At 37.7% G+C, this 19,755-nt stretch overlaps 1 protein-coding gene across 1 annotated transcript in view; it reads right to left on the minus strand.

Moving 5' to 3' along the window:
- Positions 1–19,755, minus strand: part of THSD4 (thrombospondin type 1 domain containing 4) — a 307,104-nt gene that overhangs the window by 26,548 nt on the left and 260,801 nt on the right. Inside the window, exons 8-10 of the mRNA XM_075160230.1 lie at positions 5,467–5,642; positions 1,606–1,702; positions 476–718 (exon numbers count right to left, since the gene is read on the minus strand). Coding sequence (XP_075016331.1) covers positions 476–718; positions 1,606–1,702; positions 5,467–5,642 — 516 coding nt within the window. The remainder of the gene's footprint in view (positions 1–475; positions 719–1,605; positions 1,703–5,466; positions 5,643–19,755) is intronic.

A 19,755-nucleotide genomic window follows, 5' to 3' on the forward strand; every position in this document is an offset into this window, starting at 1 on the left:
CTGATGGAATCCCTCTGAAACCTTCCCGTAAAAATCAGAAAACTGTTGACACAGACACAAAAAGCACTGAAGGTGTATCTGACAAAGCTGGAGAGGCCAAATAGAAGGATAAAGAATGCCAAAGAATGTTGAGGAAAGCAGCTGTGTATCAAGGGTGTTAGGGAGAGCAGCTTGCCATAAAAACCTGAAATACTTCCTTTCAGAGCAAATGCCATATATTCCCTTTTAATTCACATACTTTGTATTTCATATTTTTGATTTTGTTGTTTCTACTGATTTAAATATAAGCACACATAATAGTACTGATGTGTCTTTTGCTTGTAAGATGACAGAAAACACCAGGTCCAGCAATGCTTTGTGCATACAAAAGCTGCTGAACAGTCACACAGCTTCTTCCCTCCACGCTTCTCCTCTCCCACGGTGGAACCCTCCCGTGTGTCATCTCTTTTCTGTGCATGGTGTATGAAGCACTTACCTTTCCCACATGTAGTAGTGCACTCAGTTTTTCCAATCTGTTTCCAGTTGTGTTCTCGGTTTTGTCTTGGTGGTTGCACAGCAGGCACCTGGTTTTCTGGCTGATGAGAAGGAAATCTTCCTGGCTGAATAACTGGAAAAGTTCCAGCTGACTGTCCAGCGAGAGTGTCTGTCTCCCTATGCAAATCCTCATCCTCATGATTTGTACTTTCTGGCATTCCTAACTGACCATTCAAGGGCTCCCCTGATGATGGACAATAACAAAAAAGTAAAATAATGAGCCTCACTTTCAAATATCAGTCTATGTTTTCATCCACTAATAATCACAACTGGAGCATCATAAAACTTGAAAGCAGCTTTAATCTGCTATGCAGAGACCTCCTAATAGTGTCCTGCAAAGATTGTGTTGTTTTAAACTAAGATAATCAAGTCTCAGCCAGCAAATACATTAAAAACTGAAGAATCTCCAAACACACTGTAGAATTAAAGTACCCAGTGTCAAAATTTCCCAAAGCTTTTTTTTTTGTACCATGCTCTGTACTCTGTGCCTCCCCATGTCACAGCACAGCTGCTCCTCATTACGAACAGACTGCAAATGTAGAAATTTGTCAAGGCAAGTCACGAACATTAAAAGTAGGACCAAACTTGCTTGCAAATTTTCTACTGTCCTTCAGAACTTCATACCAGTACACACAGACATATCCACAGCTCGGTCAGGAGCACGAGCTGTCCAGATTCTAGCTTGGGACGGCAACCGTTTTGTGTTTGATCCTCTCCAGTTGGGAGAGGAAAGAGAAACTGCAAAGGGTTGTTTTAAATTATCTCAAATTCTGAAGAGAAAAATCATGTTCTATTTCATTTCTGAGACATGGTTACAACACTCCAGCTCACGCAAAGCCACGGTTAACATTTTAACAACAAAATTGCTACTGAAAGTAGAAATATGTGACCAGATTCCCTGCTACAGTATAAATAATCCCTGCCAGTATTAATTCACTGAAGTTACCAAATTTATGCAGACTTCTCTTTCACCTCTCCCACATCAATGGCAGCATTTACACTGAATTTAATGGTATGAAATTTTCCATTAGCTTATTGGGTGTTTAATAACAGGAAATAGTGGCATTTTACCTGGCCTCCTGTGAGCAAGCAACTGAGGACTAATGACATTGTCTCCTGGAATGATATACTCATAATGTATTCCTGGGTTAGGCTGCTGATGTATCATCTAAAAAGAAAAACAGCCATATATTCAGTTCTTCCACTTGTTATACTACTAATACTTAAATATGTATTGAATATTTGAACTGATACTAATACTTGAACTAATACTTCAACTACGTAACATTATTTATCATTGGTCAGGATAAAACAATGGTTAATGACTGTCTCCAAAAAAGGCAAAAAAAGGTATTTGTTTCTGGAAAAAATAAGAAAATACAGGTTACTATGTTTGCAAACTGAGCTAGCTTGTGATGGCAGAGAAACTGTTTCTCTAAATCTTTGGCAAATGTAAAACTGACATGCTCGGGGCCAAGGTGTGGGCAGCAGAGGCTCACACCAGGCCTCAGCAGCAGAAGAGAGTCCCAAGGTCACCAAAACATTCTCAGACATAAGGAGTTTGACAGATGCCTGAGGACACATAAGCAAGGAAGAAACAAAGCAAAGAAAAATAAATACCACAGACCTCAAACTACCAATCTAGCCAACTGCCTTTTTTAAGGTTTATCAGTTATACTTGAACGGAGCACATGCAGACAGACCGTATGTGGTGTTCCGCGTGTACCATCTCACAAATCAAACTGTTCCTTTCACCACAGTGCGGCTACCTCTGCACCACTCAATGGGGACTCAACAATCAACTAGCTAAAATTACTAACTTTATGCCGTTCTCGCCATAAGCATTGCTTAATAAAGATCAAGTGAACAGATTACAAAGGCCCACATACTTGTTACAGCAGCTGAAGGGCACCCATGCAACCCTCCTGCATCCTTCCACGTTAATTTTCAACTGAATGAAGATGTAACCTAAGTGCAGACAGGCTCCCACTGCTTTACAGCTAGCCACAACAACTCTATCAACGTGTTCTTTATGAAACACAGGCAGGAACCATAAGGTTTTCTCCTTTAAATGTGAAAACGAAGCCGAGTGGTTTCAGAACGCTGCTGCACAAGCCCATGTGAGCTGCCATGAGCACGCCTCTGAAAGTCAGTATCGCTTCTTGTGTGCTTGTTTCAGCAATTAGGCGTAATAAGACCTGAGCAAGATATGACTTTATGAAAACTTTTTAAAACTGTTAGCAGCACGCTCCATACCCAACCGGATTGTATTACATTGCTGCTGCTGAGAGCCTGAGCATACTCACACTAGAAATGCAGGGATGCCATCAGCTGCTAATTTCACTAGTTTAGCTTTGATTACTTCAGTAGTGCTTCTACTGACACTGCTGCTTCAAAAGTCCTGAACTCTTTGCAGGGATTGGTAGAAGCCTCAGATTACACTTTAACTTGAAGTACCTTTTTTAAAAAACAAAACAAAACAAAACCAAACACCAGAGCTTGCACTAGCTCTTTGGCTCTGACAAACCATGGGCCAAAAAGAAGAAAGTCATGCTATGCCAATGGCTTTATGACCCAGCAGAGCACACTTACACTTCAAGGTTTCACTAAATTCGTCACACCAATTAACACCAACTAGGGATTCAGACCTTTGTTTTCCCTTGTGTCAAAATCACTTTTTCCTTGCCAAACATAATAGCTGTTCCTCTAAACTCTGTCCCTCAGAGATCATTCACTTTTCTGAACCATCTAATAATGCATTGCCTGTAATATTTTTTGTAAGGGTTGGTCCTTCCCAGGTCACTTTGTTACCCCAAAAATACACCTTCTTTGTGTTTGGTCCTGAGAGAACTGAGCACTGTGAAGCTGACTTCAGCAGAAGAGTACGCACACCTTCCAGAACCAGGACCCCGCTCTTAAGATGGCTCCAGGAACAGCTTTCCAATGGTTCCCATGGTTTTTCCATCACATTTCTCAAAACAACTGACAGGCACATGCTATAAAGAGCGTAACTGATGAAGTCCCTATGAATATATTGTCACAGCTTCCCTGCAGGAAAATGCCTGCAATTATACAATAGTTTTGCTTTGAGTTACTAGACCTAAGTCTTTGTAGCAATGTTTACTTCACACTTGGACAGAACTTGCATCTCTCTTTATCTTGCTAATTATAACTTGCTGTAACTTAGAGAGCTTTTTCCTCTACATTTTTAGAGTGGAAGAAAGACAGCATGATCTCAAGAAAAAGGAACAGAAAGCCATTTGGAGTTCCCATGTGCAAATCTCTTCATTTTTCTACACAGAGCATAAAGATTGTGAGTATGGATGAAAAGAGAATTTCGTGATTCAGGAACTGCAAGACAAAAGTCTGCAAAAAGGTACCTGGATCTGTGCAGCTACAAATTTCCAACCCATAAGGAAGGCTGTGTCAAACTGATGATTGATTTTCTTTCATCTTGCACTATCCATTTTTATCTTCCCACACTATATTGAAAAAGACACTAAACTATCAGCTCATAATGAACTGTAGTATTCCTCACATCTACAAGAAACATCTCAGGTAAGAGTCCAGTCAAATTAGACGTGGCAATCCATGGTAGCAGCCACAGAGCAAAACTGATAAAGCTATGCCCGTCATACCAGCTTTCTTATATTTATTGCAAAAGCAAAAAAAGAAGAGACTAAGCCTAAACTAAAACATTAAGATACGATAAATGTAAGCTTAAGGGCTTTTTATGGCATTACTTTGGAAATATCTGTTTAATCCATTTCGCGATCCTTTTCTCTCTGGGTCATTACGTACTAGGCATCAATCAGCTGACAATAAAAACTTAAGACCAAACCTCAGCTTACAGCATCCTGTAATTACACAATGACATGTATATTTTAAAAACACGGAGTCTGCATTGCAGAATCTAGGAGCCCAACCGTTTAATCTTCCAGGCTTTTGCCAGTCTTACATTGCAATCAATCAAAAATTATCCAAAAAGAAGTAATGTTTGCATAATTATTACATTGCTTTATTAAGACACCATATAGCAGATGGGGAATAACTTTGCCAGTATCTAACTTTTCCCAGCTGAGTAATCAGGGTAGTTACTATTCATCTTTCTACGAAACAACCCAGCACACTCACTGTTCCACTCCATATTGCACTTAAGGGCAAAAAAGCCATAGCTGGATGAAACAACCATATCACCAGTTAATCTAGTTTTTTCAATGAATGGATTTTGCCATGTGAAAGTGTATAATCTCAGAACAAACCATTTATCTTTGAGTAAGTTGTAATCAATTCCAGTTATATTTTTTATTTCAGTATGATGCAGTAAAAGTCCCATCTGAAGTAAACAGCTTTTTCAATATGATTCACCCCTCTTAGCCACTATTTGTCTTCTCTCTTCCTTTCTCAAATGGCTATTATCTATGGTCTCCTAGCACAGCTTCATATTAAAACTGCTCTGCTTCAAATCCCACATAATATAGTGTTTTGGACTTATGGTTCTTCTAAAGAAAACTGAGATGGTATCGCTCTGTGAGAGGCTGTCTGATTTAGGTATTTGCTTCAGTTCACTGTAAAATTAAACTACACCAAATTTGCTTGAGTAGGAAAGTATCCAGAGAAAATCAAGTTCACAAAAAAATCCCAGATATTTGTATGCTTTATCTCTATTTTACTGAGCAAGTAAAATTGGTTTTTCTGGATCAGTAAAGTCTGAGAGAAAAAGGTTTCATCGTTATTTAGATTTCCTATGATCTGGAGCAAGATGGGAGCAACAGCAAGCAATAGTAAAATACCAGAAATAATGTTTCAAAATTAAAGGAACAAAACAGTAATAAAGTATTGGTATTGAATGCAATTTTAGTGTTGCATGTTAACAATGAACTGAACAATTTTCTTCCATCAGGAAGATTAATCTAAATACAAGAAACTTACATAGACATCAAGGACTTCATTTGTTGGACCATCAGCTAAAAACGACTCTCCTGCAGTGCTGGAGATTTCATTTGGGCGTTTATAAGTGAACATTGTCCCACCACCTTCATATCTCCCTGGTCGATCAATTGCCCAGTTTCCATTGATGATGGACCGTCCTGATCGACTCCGCAATGCTGTAGAGGATGGGGACAGAAACACAAGGACTTTAATCAGAGGAAATCACCTTCACATACTGGTGCCCAATCAAATCCCCAAATTTGATTGCACTGTGTATTGCACTGTTAGGTGTTCTCTGATGCCAGGGGACAAAGCTGTGTGGCTGTTGAAAAGAAGAGTTATATTAGTAGCTGTGTTAAAAAAAAACAAGCTTAGAAAACTTTGTCCAAACACTTAGTATGTTTATGCTGCAAGAAAAGACAGAAAAATCAAAGATAGCTTGGAAACCTTTTTCAACAGTTTCTCACAGGTTGTCATGTGACTCTCAGCCAGCCAGCGGCACACGCTGAACACACATGGATGCCGAGGAAGTGGTTTTCCTCCACTTCCTTCCCATTGAATTGACTATTTTGTGATTTAGACAGAACAAAACACAGAGGCAGATACAGAAAATCAGTACGTTATACAATGCAGAAGCACCAAACAATTTAGGGACACATGAGTATCCTGGGTTGCCAAATATTCCAGTTATTCTTCATGAAGCCATTTGGCTACTCCTTCCATTTCCTTTTCAGAACATGATATTTTTGCCAGAACATCTGCAGAGCCCTGATCTGCAGCACTGTTTGGAATGATGAGCTCTCTGAAAATGCCAGCAGGATCTCTTGCGTCAGGAAAAGTGACTTTGCAAATCAGATACTAGCCAGGGAAGGATAAAATATGGATTCAATATCCAGTTGTGCAGTGCATTCCCTTTGTCATCATGGGCAAGTCACCGATTTCTAGGTGCCTCTGTTCCTTCTTGTTCCTACTTCCTTTATCTATGTAACTATAATTTTAAGTCCTTACAGTCAGAAACTCCTGCCACATACATGTGCATAATTTTATGTAATATTACAGTTATATATTTGAAAATATAAAAGTATCTTGAGGCTGAAACCACATCAGACATTGTTTTAAGTACACAGGAAAGACATGACCCTTTCTCTAAAGGCTCTACTCAAAGATTTTCAATTTTATTACAAAATAATTTGCTTTTAAATACACACTTTAAAACAGACAACAAAATCTAATATCCCTGGCTGTATGTCGTGGTTTAACCCCAGCCAGCAACTAAGCACCACACAGCCGCTCGCTCACTACCCCCCCCCGCCCCCGGAGGGATGGGGGAGAGAATCAGAAGAGTAAAAGCGAGAAAACTCGTGGGTTGAGATAAAGACAGTTTAATAGGGAAAGCAAAAGCCGCATGCACAAGCAAAGCAAAACAAGGAATTCATTCACTGCTTCCCATCAGCAGGCAGGTGTTCAGCCATCTCCAGGGAAGCAGGGCTCCATCACACATAACGGTTTCTTGGGAAGACAAATGCCATCACTCTAAACGTCCCCCCCTCCTCCTTCTTCCCCCGGCTTTATATGCTGAGCATGACGTCATATGGTATGGAACATCCCTTTGGTCAGTTGGGGTCAGCTGTCCCAGCCCTGTCCCCTCCCAGCTTCTTGTGCACCCCCAGCCCACTCGCTGGTGGGGTGGGGTGAGAGGCAGAAAAGGCCTTGGCTCTGTGTAAGCCCTGCTCAGCAGGGACTAAAACATCCCTGTGTTATCAACACTGTTTCCAGCACAATCCAAAACACAGCTGCATACCAGCTACCATGAAGAAAATTAACTTTATCCCAGCCAAAACCAGCACATTCTATATTGTTTGGCAATTTACTTCTTAATGCAAATTCAAGGCATTGAGTTTTGAACTTATAAAAATTTAGGGTCGAGGACCCAGTTATTCCAGAGACTCTTTCTTCTTTGTCCTGTCACAACAACTGCAATACTCAGTTAAAACGCTCTCAGCATTATACACAACTATTTATGCTGCTGGGAAAAACTTAAAAAGCCTACATGCATGGCCTAAATGATGGGAAATTAAATTTACGCTGCTAATTCCAAAGTAATACATATTAGAGAAGAGACTTAAATTGTTCCTACATATTCCAGACATCTGAATTAACTGAGTTAATCAACAGAAGCAGTCTTTCTGCTTTTGCTGCAGGCCTCTCAATGAAGAACATCAGTGTGACTGTGTGGCGAGAAACGGTCACAAAAAGGCGCATTATGTTAAGATAAAAAAAGACAGCAATAGAGAACCACACTGCAAATATCATTGTTCTTTTATATAAATTAGTGATTTTAAGTGCAATACTATCGCCACTTTTCAGAAACCGTGTTAATCACTTCATTATTCGAGTACCCTCTTGTTGAAAGAAAACCTTCTGTATTGAGAAAATTCCATAGTTACAGATAAAGATGCAGACAAATATAGACATGGATATGGATTAAAAATCAGTTATTCCAATTCAAAACAACAAAAAAGGGAAAGTAATGAAAAAAAAGGTTTGTAAATTCAAGAAGAATATTTTTCACACAAGGTGTGTCTAATAGGCCTATCAGCTTCAACCCAACAAGAAGCTGTTGAGGGGAACACTTTAATAAGATTCAAGAGGGGATTGGACTGGTAGGTTGGTTTTTTTTAATTAATAAAAGTAAATAGCTGCAAAGGAACATCCTGATATTGAAGGTTTGAACTTCATATCATAATATGCTATGTATATTAGGCTAAGACCTGTAACTCGAGCAGTTTATTTTATATTTGCCAACTGCATATTCTTACAATATCTTATGAAACACCTTACTGTTGGTCGCTACAAATACAGGGAACTGCACAGATCACTACCTCGATCCACAGAGCAAGCAAGTTCTGTAACCCTACTAGAAGACTGAGCTGATATCCAGGCTTAAAGACAATCCAGCACAGAAGAACTCAGAACAGAACATACTGGGTAAAGGGATAGCGACATTGTCCGTGTCCTTGTCTTTACTTTCAAGGAAATACATAGGGCTGCCCCTGTAAAGAGCTTTGATGGGTGAAGTTTCAGACTTTTACTTCTCCCTATGCAAAACACTCGGTGGATTTGAGTGGCTAGACAGAGCTGCACCCACATAAACTCAGAAGGCACGAGTCACGGTGGAGGACTTCCCACCTTTTTGGACTTCTGAAGGAAAGCAAAGTTAGTCTGTATCATTCCCAAAAGAGCACTGAAATAGCTGGCATAATCAAGAACCTGGTATATTTGGTTTGCAACTGAAGAAAAAAATTTAAATTACATTAATGGCTCTGGATCAGACCCTGTAAAAATGTATTCCCACACTTTGAAATTTTATTTTACTTAATGCTGCATGATTATTTTCCCAAGAGTTATCATACATCCACTTGCTTCTCAGGTCTCATTTTCTGACACATTAACAAAATAGTCTCTATACCATGAACATGAGTTGAAAAATATTTTATACAACATCATCATGATGTTGAATGAAAATGGCATCATCCTTAGTCATATAGTGCCGGGAGGAAAATTACAGCTCACAAACTATTGCATACAGGTTAAATATGCAATCCATTCATGCTATTTACACTTGCTACACAACTGTGGAGTAAACGCTTCTGCAAATTTATTGGAGACTGGATTTACATTGCTTTTTAATATGGAACGTTTCCTTAACTTTGTGATCCAAGTACTTTTTCTTATATTGCTGCTAGACAAATAAAATAAATGAATTACCAAGACCTCAGAAAAAAGAAAGAGAGCTGGCTAAGATTAAATTGTTGTTAATAATGAAGCTGTAGAAAGATGGCTGTCTGAGAAACTGAGAGTCCATTAAACTTTCATTTCAAATACATCCTATCACAGGTCTGAAAGAGGCCTCCCCATTAAAGGGGAAAATGTGCCTCTTTTATGTTTTGATCACTCTGCAGCTACCACCTCAACTCTGCCCCCTGAAGAATTTTTATGGTGCTAATATTTTTAGCCAAAGCATGAAAGATTATGAAAAGCTTTACCGTTAATTCCTCATGAGGAATTCCTCATACAGCCTGTAGCTCATTTCATCTGAGGATAGAAACTCTGATCAACACTTCTGCTTGGGCTACAATTCTATGGCAAAATCTCAATAGGCCATACATTAAGACTTGTATTTCAAGTATCTGAAGAGTATTAATTAATCTTCTACACTTCAGCTTACAGCTCTCCTTTTAAAGATGTTTTGCAGCTCCTGCCTTCCTGTTTAACAATTCCATATAGCCTCCCTTACAACTCAGAAAAAAAATAGCAAAAGATAATTTAATTCAAAGGTAGTTGATGCAGTGGTGCAACAGAGTGAAGTTCTGTGAACAATGAACTCGCATCCACTTTCAAGGTCAGTATTTCCAGCTAGAAGTTATGCTTGATGGTTTATAAGAGCAGCTTTTGTAATCGTAATTTAAACTACATCACTGCAATCAGAAGATTAAAAAAACAATTTCTCCACTACTTTAAAGATAATTCCATTCCTATAGTTCCCTTTTATTGTGTTTTTCAATCCTGCCAACTTTCTCGATTCTAGCTCACAACATGTTCCTCCAGCTCCTGAATGTTAGTGACTATTCATACTCTCAGGTGAATTAAAAAAAACCACAACAAAACCTACAAAAAAGTTTGTAACATTCAGAACTAGAAAAATATATGAAGATGTGAACTTAGTATATGTCAAAGCTAGGCTACAAGTAAAAAGACCCCATCATCATCATTATTATTATTATTATTATTTTTGTGAAAAACATCATTCAGCCTATATCAAAACTTTCTATAAAACTTCTGAATATGTAACAGTAAATTAAGAATCTTACACAGGAAAAAATGCACTGCTCCTTACCATTTACTAACGCAGTTGTTCTGGCATAAATCAGTCACTCCTCTTTCTCCTTTCCCTTCAGCTATAACTAATTTAACAGCTAAGGTAAGTTTTGGTGTTCCCGTTTTTAGAAGTTTCACTTAACTTTTCAAATAGGCAATTTCCTTATTAGAACTACAGCATCTCATTTACAGTATTACCACCAAAAAAAAACCATCCCACCTTTAAAAAAATCAGAGTGTGGATACAATTCAAGTAACCCATTTGCTCTTCCGCTCAAAACTCTTCTACCTTAGATTAAGTGCCTAGTGCTGCTCAAGCAGATGGAGAAGAACTTGGAAAAAGTTGATACCATTGCGTATCTCCCGAAGACAGTTTCAAAAATGTGCTCTCATTCCCACGACAGCAGCTAATACACACATTATTAGACATAAGGTAACTGCATGATTAATTTTCTGCTCCTCTTCAGTCTCCCTCTTTCCAGAATTATTGTCTGATCTTTAATGACTCAGGGTCCCACTAGGTTAAAACTGACGAGGAAGTCTTTCTAGCCCTTCTCAACTCTGAAAACAGAGTAAATAGCTGGAATTTGGCCATCTTAAGATGATTCACCTGCAATATAATAATTATTAACCTGAACAATAAAATAACTCACTCTCTGTCATGAACTGTATGTGTGAAAATAACTGCCTTGATGAAAGGAAAATGTCATGAGTTAGTCACAGTGAAGTAATGGTGAGTCAGTAAAAGAATATTACATGTACAGATTCACTGCAGAGGTTAGAGAAATAACTCTATATGAAAAATCCTAATATACTTCCAGCTACCAAGTTAAGTTTGAATAAAATTAGTTTTCCAGATATTTTTAAGTACCAAAATTAGTAACAAGACTCATCAAATCTACAGTGGAAAAAGATTTCAAGACTTGCAGAACTTTTCATTTCATAGTAAGTTCACATTATGCAAGAAAAGCCTCTTCTTATGGCATTTTCCTAAGTCTTAATTCTGGGAAAAGCCCAAAACATTTGCTTGTGAAAATTAAAGGTCGCATAAACTCAATGTAAAAATACATTCAGCTTGAGTTACAAGGCAAAGGTTCATATCACATCTTAATTTATCTCATTATTATTATAACATAATACAAAAAAAGGACAAAAAAAAGGAACAAATGGCAACTGCCTCTATAAGATATGCAATTTACAGTCTATTCATGTTAATGTGTCAGGTATTGCCAACATTACACATGTGGAATTGTTACATACCATCAGACAGCATCATTTAAAGATACTACAAAATATGAAGAGAAAACCAGAGTCTCTGTTTTATTCAGCTTACTTGAATGCTTCTGAATATTGACAGAAAAAAATGCCAGAAAGAGATTCAAGTACTTGCAATAAAGGTAATAATTAATTGAAAGTAAAATCATTAGCTTAGCATTAAATTCTAATATAAACATTTTTACACATGCAAAGAAAAAACTCCGAATTTTATAGATGAGTGTTTAGCATGAGTGAATGACTTCAAATCTAACAAATCGTTTTTGAACATCTACTGTGAAGGTGCTAGACAGTTTTCAAGGGAAACAATTCTGGGCAGCAGAGTATTTATAGGGAAAACTTATGGTGAAATTTTGGAACAAACCATTAGTTTGGATTTGAATTTGGTGGATGGGTAAGGAAAGCAACAATTTCATAGAACTATGTGAAGGACAGCTAATTGAGCAACTTCTACAACAATTACCAACACTGTGCAAGGTAAAATAAGAGTTTTCAATTTATTTATCCTCATGTTACTCAAATGTAGGTTTCGATAAGTCATTTATGTACACATTCAGTTTTAGTCTACCCAATGTTAAACACACCTTATGTTATATAAAGTATGTCTGGTCTAGCATTGCAAATTTATAAAATAGATGCTAAAAGCTTTGTATGATCCAGAAAGAATATACATGTGCTATACCCAGCACCAAGTCCCACCTGTGCTTCAGGAAACTGGAAACATCCCGATCCACATAAGCAGTTTGATACATTTTGCAAAATTATTGCTGAATGACTCCTATTTTTCTAACCACTTCATACCTGAAGAGAAATATTTCATGTGTGGGCCTAGTACCTCACTATCCACAGCACATTTTCACCCAAAATCACATAGGCACAGCACCAATAATAAAATGAAACCTCTGAAACCTGGCAACAGCACTAATATTCAGAGTAATACAGTATATTTATTTTCTGTCTTAAGGCCTTTTTGCCTGGGAGAACAGTGTCCTAAGTCCTACTTAATTGCTTTACAAACCACATAAAGTCTTTAGACAGACAGAAACAAAGTTATTTCCCATATATTAAAATTATTAAGTGTCTCTTGTTTGGTCCTGACCCAAACAGAGAGAGGCAGAGAGTAGTTCCTCTCTTCTGGGAAGAGGACTGCATGCTTGCAACTGCAGTCAGTGGGAAACAAAGTGAAGGCTTGTGCTGTTGAAGATAATTGCAAACGTCTCGCTGGTAATTTAATCCAGGGAATCTTGACAAGCTGCAGATGCACTCAAGAGGCAAGTCAAAGATTGATAAAACATAGTAAAAAATTATTCGATAAATTTCCTCAACAGAGACACCTAGAAAAGGCAGCTGGGTGAGATGGATGGGGCTCTGAAGCCACGTTTGTTTTGCAGCTGCCAATTAAACCAAAGCATCTTATAGGCAAAGTGTAGCAACTATCTATTTTTATACCTCAGCACATTTTTTTACTTGACATATCAGATTTAGAGAATATTTTTCGTATTTTAATTTAATAAGCTTTTTTTTTTACATTCTGTTGCCTTTTAAGTCGAATTAAAGTGTGAGAATGTTTTGGCTAGTTTTCTACTTTTCTAGCTTGCTTTAGAAACACCACCACCTTCCCAGCATCTTTAAAGAAAGTGCCCAGAAACAGCTGCAGTACATTATACGACTACTTCTGAATAAGCACTAGGATGAAAGAAGTGAAAGAAACACACAACTTCTACTATTTCTTTTTCTTGTATGAAAATACGTCATATGGAGCTTTCAGAGACAAATCTAAAATATTCACACACTGGATTATAAAAATCAGTGCAGAATGGTGCATCTTGTACCACTAAACCATAAAGATACCTTTTGGTGAAATCTCCTGTGAGATGTCAGTCAGTCTCATGGTGAAAACCATGCACAATCTGGTAGTGGGGAACGCAGCAGCAAGAGAGACTTGGAAGTGGGGGGGTTGTTGGAAGAGTCCAACAAATGGACTGCACCAAGCTGGCCATGAACTCTGAACAGCACACGCCTACAGCCTGTGACCAGCTGCCATACCACAAGTCTAACTCCTAAAACCACTGGCTGCTTCTGAATATGTATAGATTGTAAAACTCTCTCTCCAAAAGTACTTGAAGACAACTTCAGACGCTTTTTTTTTTTAAAAAAACAATTCAGTTTTACACAACCTAGGTTGCCTTCATGCCTGTCAGCCTTGCAGTATGGAATACACAATAATTTTCAAGTCAATAAAGAGCGAGCATATTGACCACAATCTAGAAGTACTGTAACTCATAGTATACAGCTACTAGGTTACTTAAAGTACCTCTGATGCGTAAAGAGGAAAAAAGCCAAATGCCTAGAGACTCAATAATCTACAGTGTTAAAATAATGAAATACACATTAGATCAAATGGATTCTCTGAAATAACTTCTTTCCAAAAGCACAGATATTTGCTGATTATTAGAACACACCTTAGTTACAGAATATTTAGGAGAAATTTGGCACACTTCTTGTGAACTGAATTGTGTATTATTTGCCTCTGACCTTTTGAATTCAAATTCCTATTGAGGTCATGGCAAAGCTCCCACAGGACTCTGAGCTTAATTCAAGAAATATTAGTAGGGCTAAGAATCTCATAATCAGCAAGAATCAAGTGATCTTTAACAGTCTGATCCTACAAAACCCTTATTCTAGAGCCAACTGAGGATATTAGAAAATGGTCAGCAGTTCACTGACTGGGCCCTAAATTAGTCTCAGATTGTACACACTCAATCTGAAGACAGTATCTCTGCGAGTGGGACACCTTCATCTCTTGCACTGTATTTGGTTTCTTCACTGGCAACCAAGACAGGGTAAGAGTACAGATCTTCCATGACAAAAATGGGGCATCTTCTACCTGTGCATAGCCGAGACAAAGTGTGGCTGAACTTTCAACCATTTTGGAAGTTCAAAGCCATTACCAGTCACTTTAAGAGTGTCAGAAAGGATCCACACCAGACAGTGGGACTCTCCACTGGGTCATATGTATATGACCTTACATAATCCTAATGCAGAAGAATACTTTCTAATACAAAGTTTAGGACAAAAAAAAACCTGTGTATGCCTATTTCGCAGTCCAGGGAGGACCAGAAGCAAACATAATACAAAAGCATAATACAACTTTTCATGTGTTTTTTAGATCCTGACTGAAATCAAGAAGCTGGATCCTGTGGTATTTCCAGTCCTTTTTTGAAAGCCTAGGAACCAGAACCTTCTGCACAAGTATCCACATTTGAGATACTTATTCATATTTGGATCGGGGAAGCAGCTGCAATTTTGGTTCTGTCTTTTATACGGTTACCCAAAATAGTGTCATATAGACACCTATCCTTACAAATCTTAATCATTTTTTCATCTACTAGGAACTTAAAAATCTACTTTTTAGAAATCCAACAAACATCTTTCCTTACAGCTTTGAATACCTTGGGCACGTGCTTATTTCCCAAAGATATTGTTGCACATTACCCATGAACTAAGTAGCAGTCATAACATTGCCAATTAAGTATGACACATAGTGTTATTGCTAACAATAGCATTCAAGCAATTGCTAAATATTTTCATAGTACAGAGTAATAATTCAAGTATACTACTACTTCCAAGGAAAGACTTATGCAGTTCTCTTTCTTATCTAAAATATTGACAGTAGGCTTCAGATCATTATTATGTTCTTCAGCATAATCTTTTTCATTTAACCTTGGTTTTGGTCCAACATAATCTGACAGTATTTTAAAATGCTGTTTTTCTGGAAATGTCCTCTAGTTTTGATACATTTTTCTTTCGTGTTTGACTATGTTACAAGCAAGCTTAATACTAATGAATTGATAAAGCTAAATTACAAAGGCTTTCTGTGCTTCGTCAGCTGTATGCTGTAATCAATCTACCTTTCAATTCTGAATTACATGCAGAGATGTGTCAGTGATTGCAGCATTGCATCCACAGAAGACAAATTATTGTCAACTTTTCCAATGGTTTGTTGCCTGGAGGAGACATGCCATCCCCTAACTTTTAATTAAAAGCCAAACATCTAAATCTAAACCCAAAAACTGATCGTCCTTTCTACACTATCTACAGCTGTACTAGATGGTAAAGCTCTGCAAACAAAACCAGACAAACCTAAAAATCCAAATAATATTACTTTGGCACCAAATGAAATGTTTTCATGTCAGAACCTTAGTACCTTTGGTCTGACTCTGAAAAATGTAGATTGAATTTGAAATTTAATTGTGTCAAAATAAAAATTTGAAAATATTTTTTCACAAACATCTGTTGCTTTCCTGAAAGTGCTGTGGCCACAAGTACTAGACGAATTTGACACAGATGCATATCTAGTTTTCACCCTGCCTCAGCCTTCTGTTGAACTTGCTACTTTTTGGCAGGTACTTCCCAAGTTTTAATTACAATAGCAAGACAATTTTGGTTCACTTGTGTAATTCTCTTTTTCTCTCTCTCTATATCAATTTATCAAATCTCTAAAGCAGCAGGATGGGTGAAGTTTCACAGTAAAATACTGCTGTCAATATAATTTCTTTATTTCATGATAGTTCTGAGATTGTCCTCAGAGAAAGAAGTTTAATCTTGCTTAGAGCGCCTGTTCTTGCAGATCATCTCAGGCAACAAATCTCACTATAGGTTTCAAAAAATACCCGATTTTTTTCTACCTGCAAAAAGAAAATACTATTTACTTGCTTAAAGGTAAAGGTTTTACAGTTAATCATTGCAAACAGAAATACTCATTTTCTGCCACTGCAGCAAACAGTCATTTTCCTTTTGGAAGAAAACTTGCACAGAAATTTCCCTTGAGTTGAAAGGGTAGGAGGATATGACTGAATTCCCAATTCCACTAAAGTCAGTGTAAATATTCTGCTAGTTTCAATGGTATAGAATTTTACCATTGTTCAGGTTTGTCTTGAAAATACCAAAGAGGAAGGACAGAGGGATGGCACAAAAGTAGACTAAGCGAAATGAAATGGGGAGAAGATAAAGGACACCACTAAAGAACAGAGGAATGGAGTAAGAATGATGCATGTCTTGTATTTGTAGAGAAACTATGTTAAATGTATATGCAGTTGCACATCTACTATTCTGTCTTAGGAAACACAGCACTTGAAGGGAACTCTTGTGGTTCAGAAGGACATAGGAATTGATCAGCAGAATAACACACGTGTAACTCATAATTGTGACTTTTTTTCTATACAGAACTTCAAAAAGTCTTTTCACATTCTTGCTTACACATCCTTAATTTCTTTCTTTAAAGAAGGCAGGGCATAACTAAGGTTAAAGTATCTAAGTGGCAGTCTCAGAACTTCAGCTCTTATAAGGCTTAACAAGATTTTCAGTCTTATCCCAATGAAAAAGCATGGCTTGAATTTTTAGTGACATATTTCCTACCATACCTCAGTAACATCAGGAAATCTTCACTGGCAATAGCTGTAAACCAAGTATTTAGAAATAACAAACAACGTTCAGGACTAGTAGTCTCCAGGAGGAATACATTTCCAACGTAGCATGTGATATTTTAGCTATGCAACTCCCACTGAACCTGCAGATTATAGTATTTGGCTTAGATACATAATTTCAGTTAGAATCTGGTTCTTATATTTCAGGAGTTGATCCGACTGGCTGCTAATGGCTCTGAACATGAGAGCTGAGCCTTCTGGCACAGCGCAGCTGCACATTAGTTAGCCCAGCACAGAAACTCAGCACACATTTGGCGAACTCTTATGGGTGGATAAATGCAATTGAATTATCTTCTAATCTAGACACTACTTCAGTCAGAAGGGTCAGATTAGTGAAATGCACATGTGCAAATACCCCATTCTTTTCTCCAGCTGGCATAACAAAAAAATGTTTTTTACCTCCTTGCACTCCTGACAATTGCCAAGAACCGGAATAGTTGTAAGACAGCTAAGTTAAAACACCAGATTGTGATATCTCTGCAGAAAAACAGCACTGTATCTCATGAGAATCAAAAGCTGAAGTAGAAAGAATTATAACTGCTCCTTTTGTTTGCTAAAAAGCTTTAATTCCTCACAACTGAGGAAAACTGGAGCTAATGAATATTCCTAAGCTGTTTTGAATTTCAAGTGGAATTTCTCAAGAATTTTGGATGCTCTGTGTAGTAAAGTTGAATACTGTAACTCAAAACACAGATCTGGGAGCTGCAAAGCACTGTTGGGTCCCCTAGCTTAGACATGAATTCCTCTAGCTCAATGTCTGTCATTCCCACTCTCTGGAGGGCTTTCAAACCCAGTGCCTGATTTCAGGCAAGTCTGACAAAGGTGCTCAAGTCTCAAATACAGTAACATTTGAAGAAATGCTGACAATAGGATAGAGGCGAGATCTAAAATAGTTCTCCCCTCCTGAAGAGCAGGTTACAGCAGGAGCACCCAGCTGTCTGTAACGCGAGGCCAGCCAGCTGGGCCAGCAGCGTTTGCCGAGTTTAGAACCCGGGCCAGCAGACAAGGTAGACCTGAACAGGGCACTGGCACAGAGACTGAAGTTACTAGACCAAAGAGAGATCAGAGGTTATTACGGGTGGGAGAATATTGGCTTTGATTAATTTAGTGACCATTATGATAGGGATACAGGAGCTTTGATTAATTCAGTGGCCGTTACAGTAAGGATACAGGCCACAAACTAAACCAGACTTAGTTCCACTGTCCATGTTCAGCCCTGAAAAAACATTCAATTCTTCAGTTATTCCCTCTTCCAATAAAAGCTGACAACAGCATAGTAAACCTTGGTCTTCAGCTTAAAACAACATTAATTTATTACAGATCCTCCTGAGTATTTGGCTCTTAGCAAAGAAAAATAATACATACACTAGTGAAAGGCTGTCTCCGTTTACCTGAGAATGCTTTGCCAGAAGATGAATTCCTGGCACAATAAGCTGGGTGGTCAGAGGAAAGCTGGAAATACTGCAAGTCAATTCAGCATTGGTATTCACTTTCTCATACATTATTTTCTGGCTATAAGGGCTCCGGGCAGTCTTACACATGTTATTGTTTATGTCAGTCTGCACATTTAAACATAAAAAAGATGCTCTGGGACTGAACTGATTTGATATTTATTTGACAAAGCTATCAAACCATGTGAAACGCACAACTGATACCTGGAGGTAAGCCCAGAAACCTATAGACATGACAAAAATGGAAATCATCTTGTTTTATTGATGATTTTTATAGGTCCAAGAACAAAAAAGAGTATGACTGAATTATTTCATGAAAAGAAGCACAGGATTATCCCAAATACAAATCATTTCAGTGTATCACTTCTCATTCTATCATTGTTCTTTATTCCCAAGCTACCTATTAAGCTAATGGAACAAAAATTTTCTCTGATCAAACTTTTTCACGGAAACACAGAAAAAAATTACGGATTTGCAAGCTGTGAGTCTATCCCCCCAGATCACTAAGTAAGTCTGGCTAATTAATGGCAGTATTTTGTCTGCAGCATAGATAAAACAGTAGAGTCCAGATTCTGAATAGATAATAGAAGAAAATGAGTTAAGTATCACTAGTACAAACTATATAATTATTTTGCCATCAGGACTAAATTAAACTCTTTCCAAGTATATGTGGGAAAGAATGTATAAGTAACAAGAAAGTTGTTTTTTTCATTCTTTTACCAAGGAGTTATTTATTTTCTCCCACCTGCACTGTGCAAGTAGATCTCTTGCAAACTGCTCTGCAGACAGTTGTTACTGTTTCTCAAGTCTGATCTTCTAGACCTTCTGCTTCCAGTCCCATAGGTCTCCTGCTCAAAGCACTGAGCAGATATTGTTATATACATAGACTAATACAGGCCCAGATTTTCCAGAAGAGCTAGGGGAATCTCATTAGCAACAACAGGCCAAGTTTATGCTCCCAAACCATGAAATATGACCACAATGAGTTTATCATGCTGAACATTAAATATTCAACATTTCAGAAGCAAATTTCTTATTTTTCCTTTACAATTCCGCCTTAGAAAAATTCTTGTCTTTATGTCTTTGATTAATTCGTATTAAAGTCTGATAAGCTCTATCTTCTCCCTTTATAGCATTTCTCCAGTATCACTTTTTCAGAAATATAAAAAGTGATTAGCTATAGCCTTAATTTTCATTTA

The sequence above is a fragment of the Calonectris borealis genome, chromosome 11 (assembly GCF_964195595.1).
Source record: "Calonectris borealis chromosome 11, bCalBor7.hap1.2, whole genome shotgun sequence".
Lineage (NCBI taxonomy): Eukaryota > Metazoa > Chordata > Aves > Procellariiformes > Procellariidae > Calonectris > Calonectris borealis.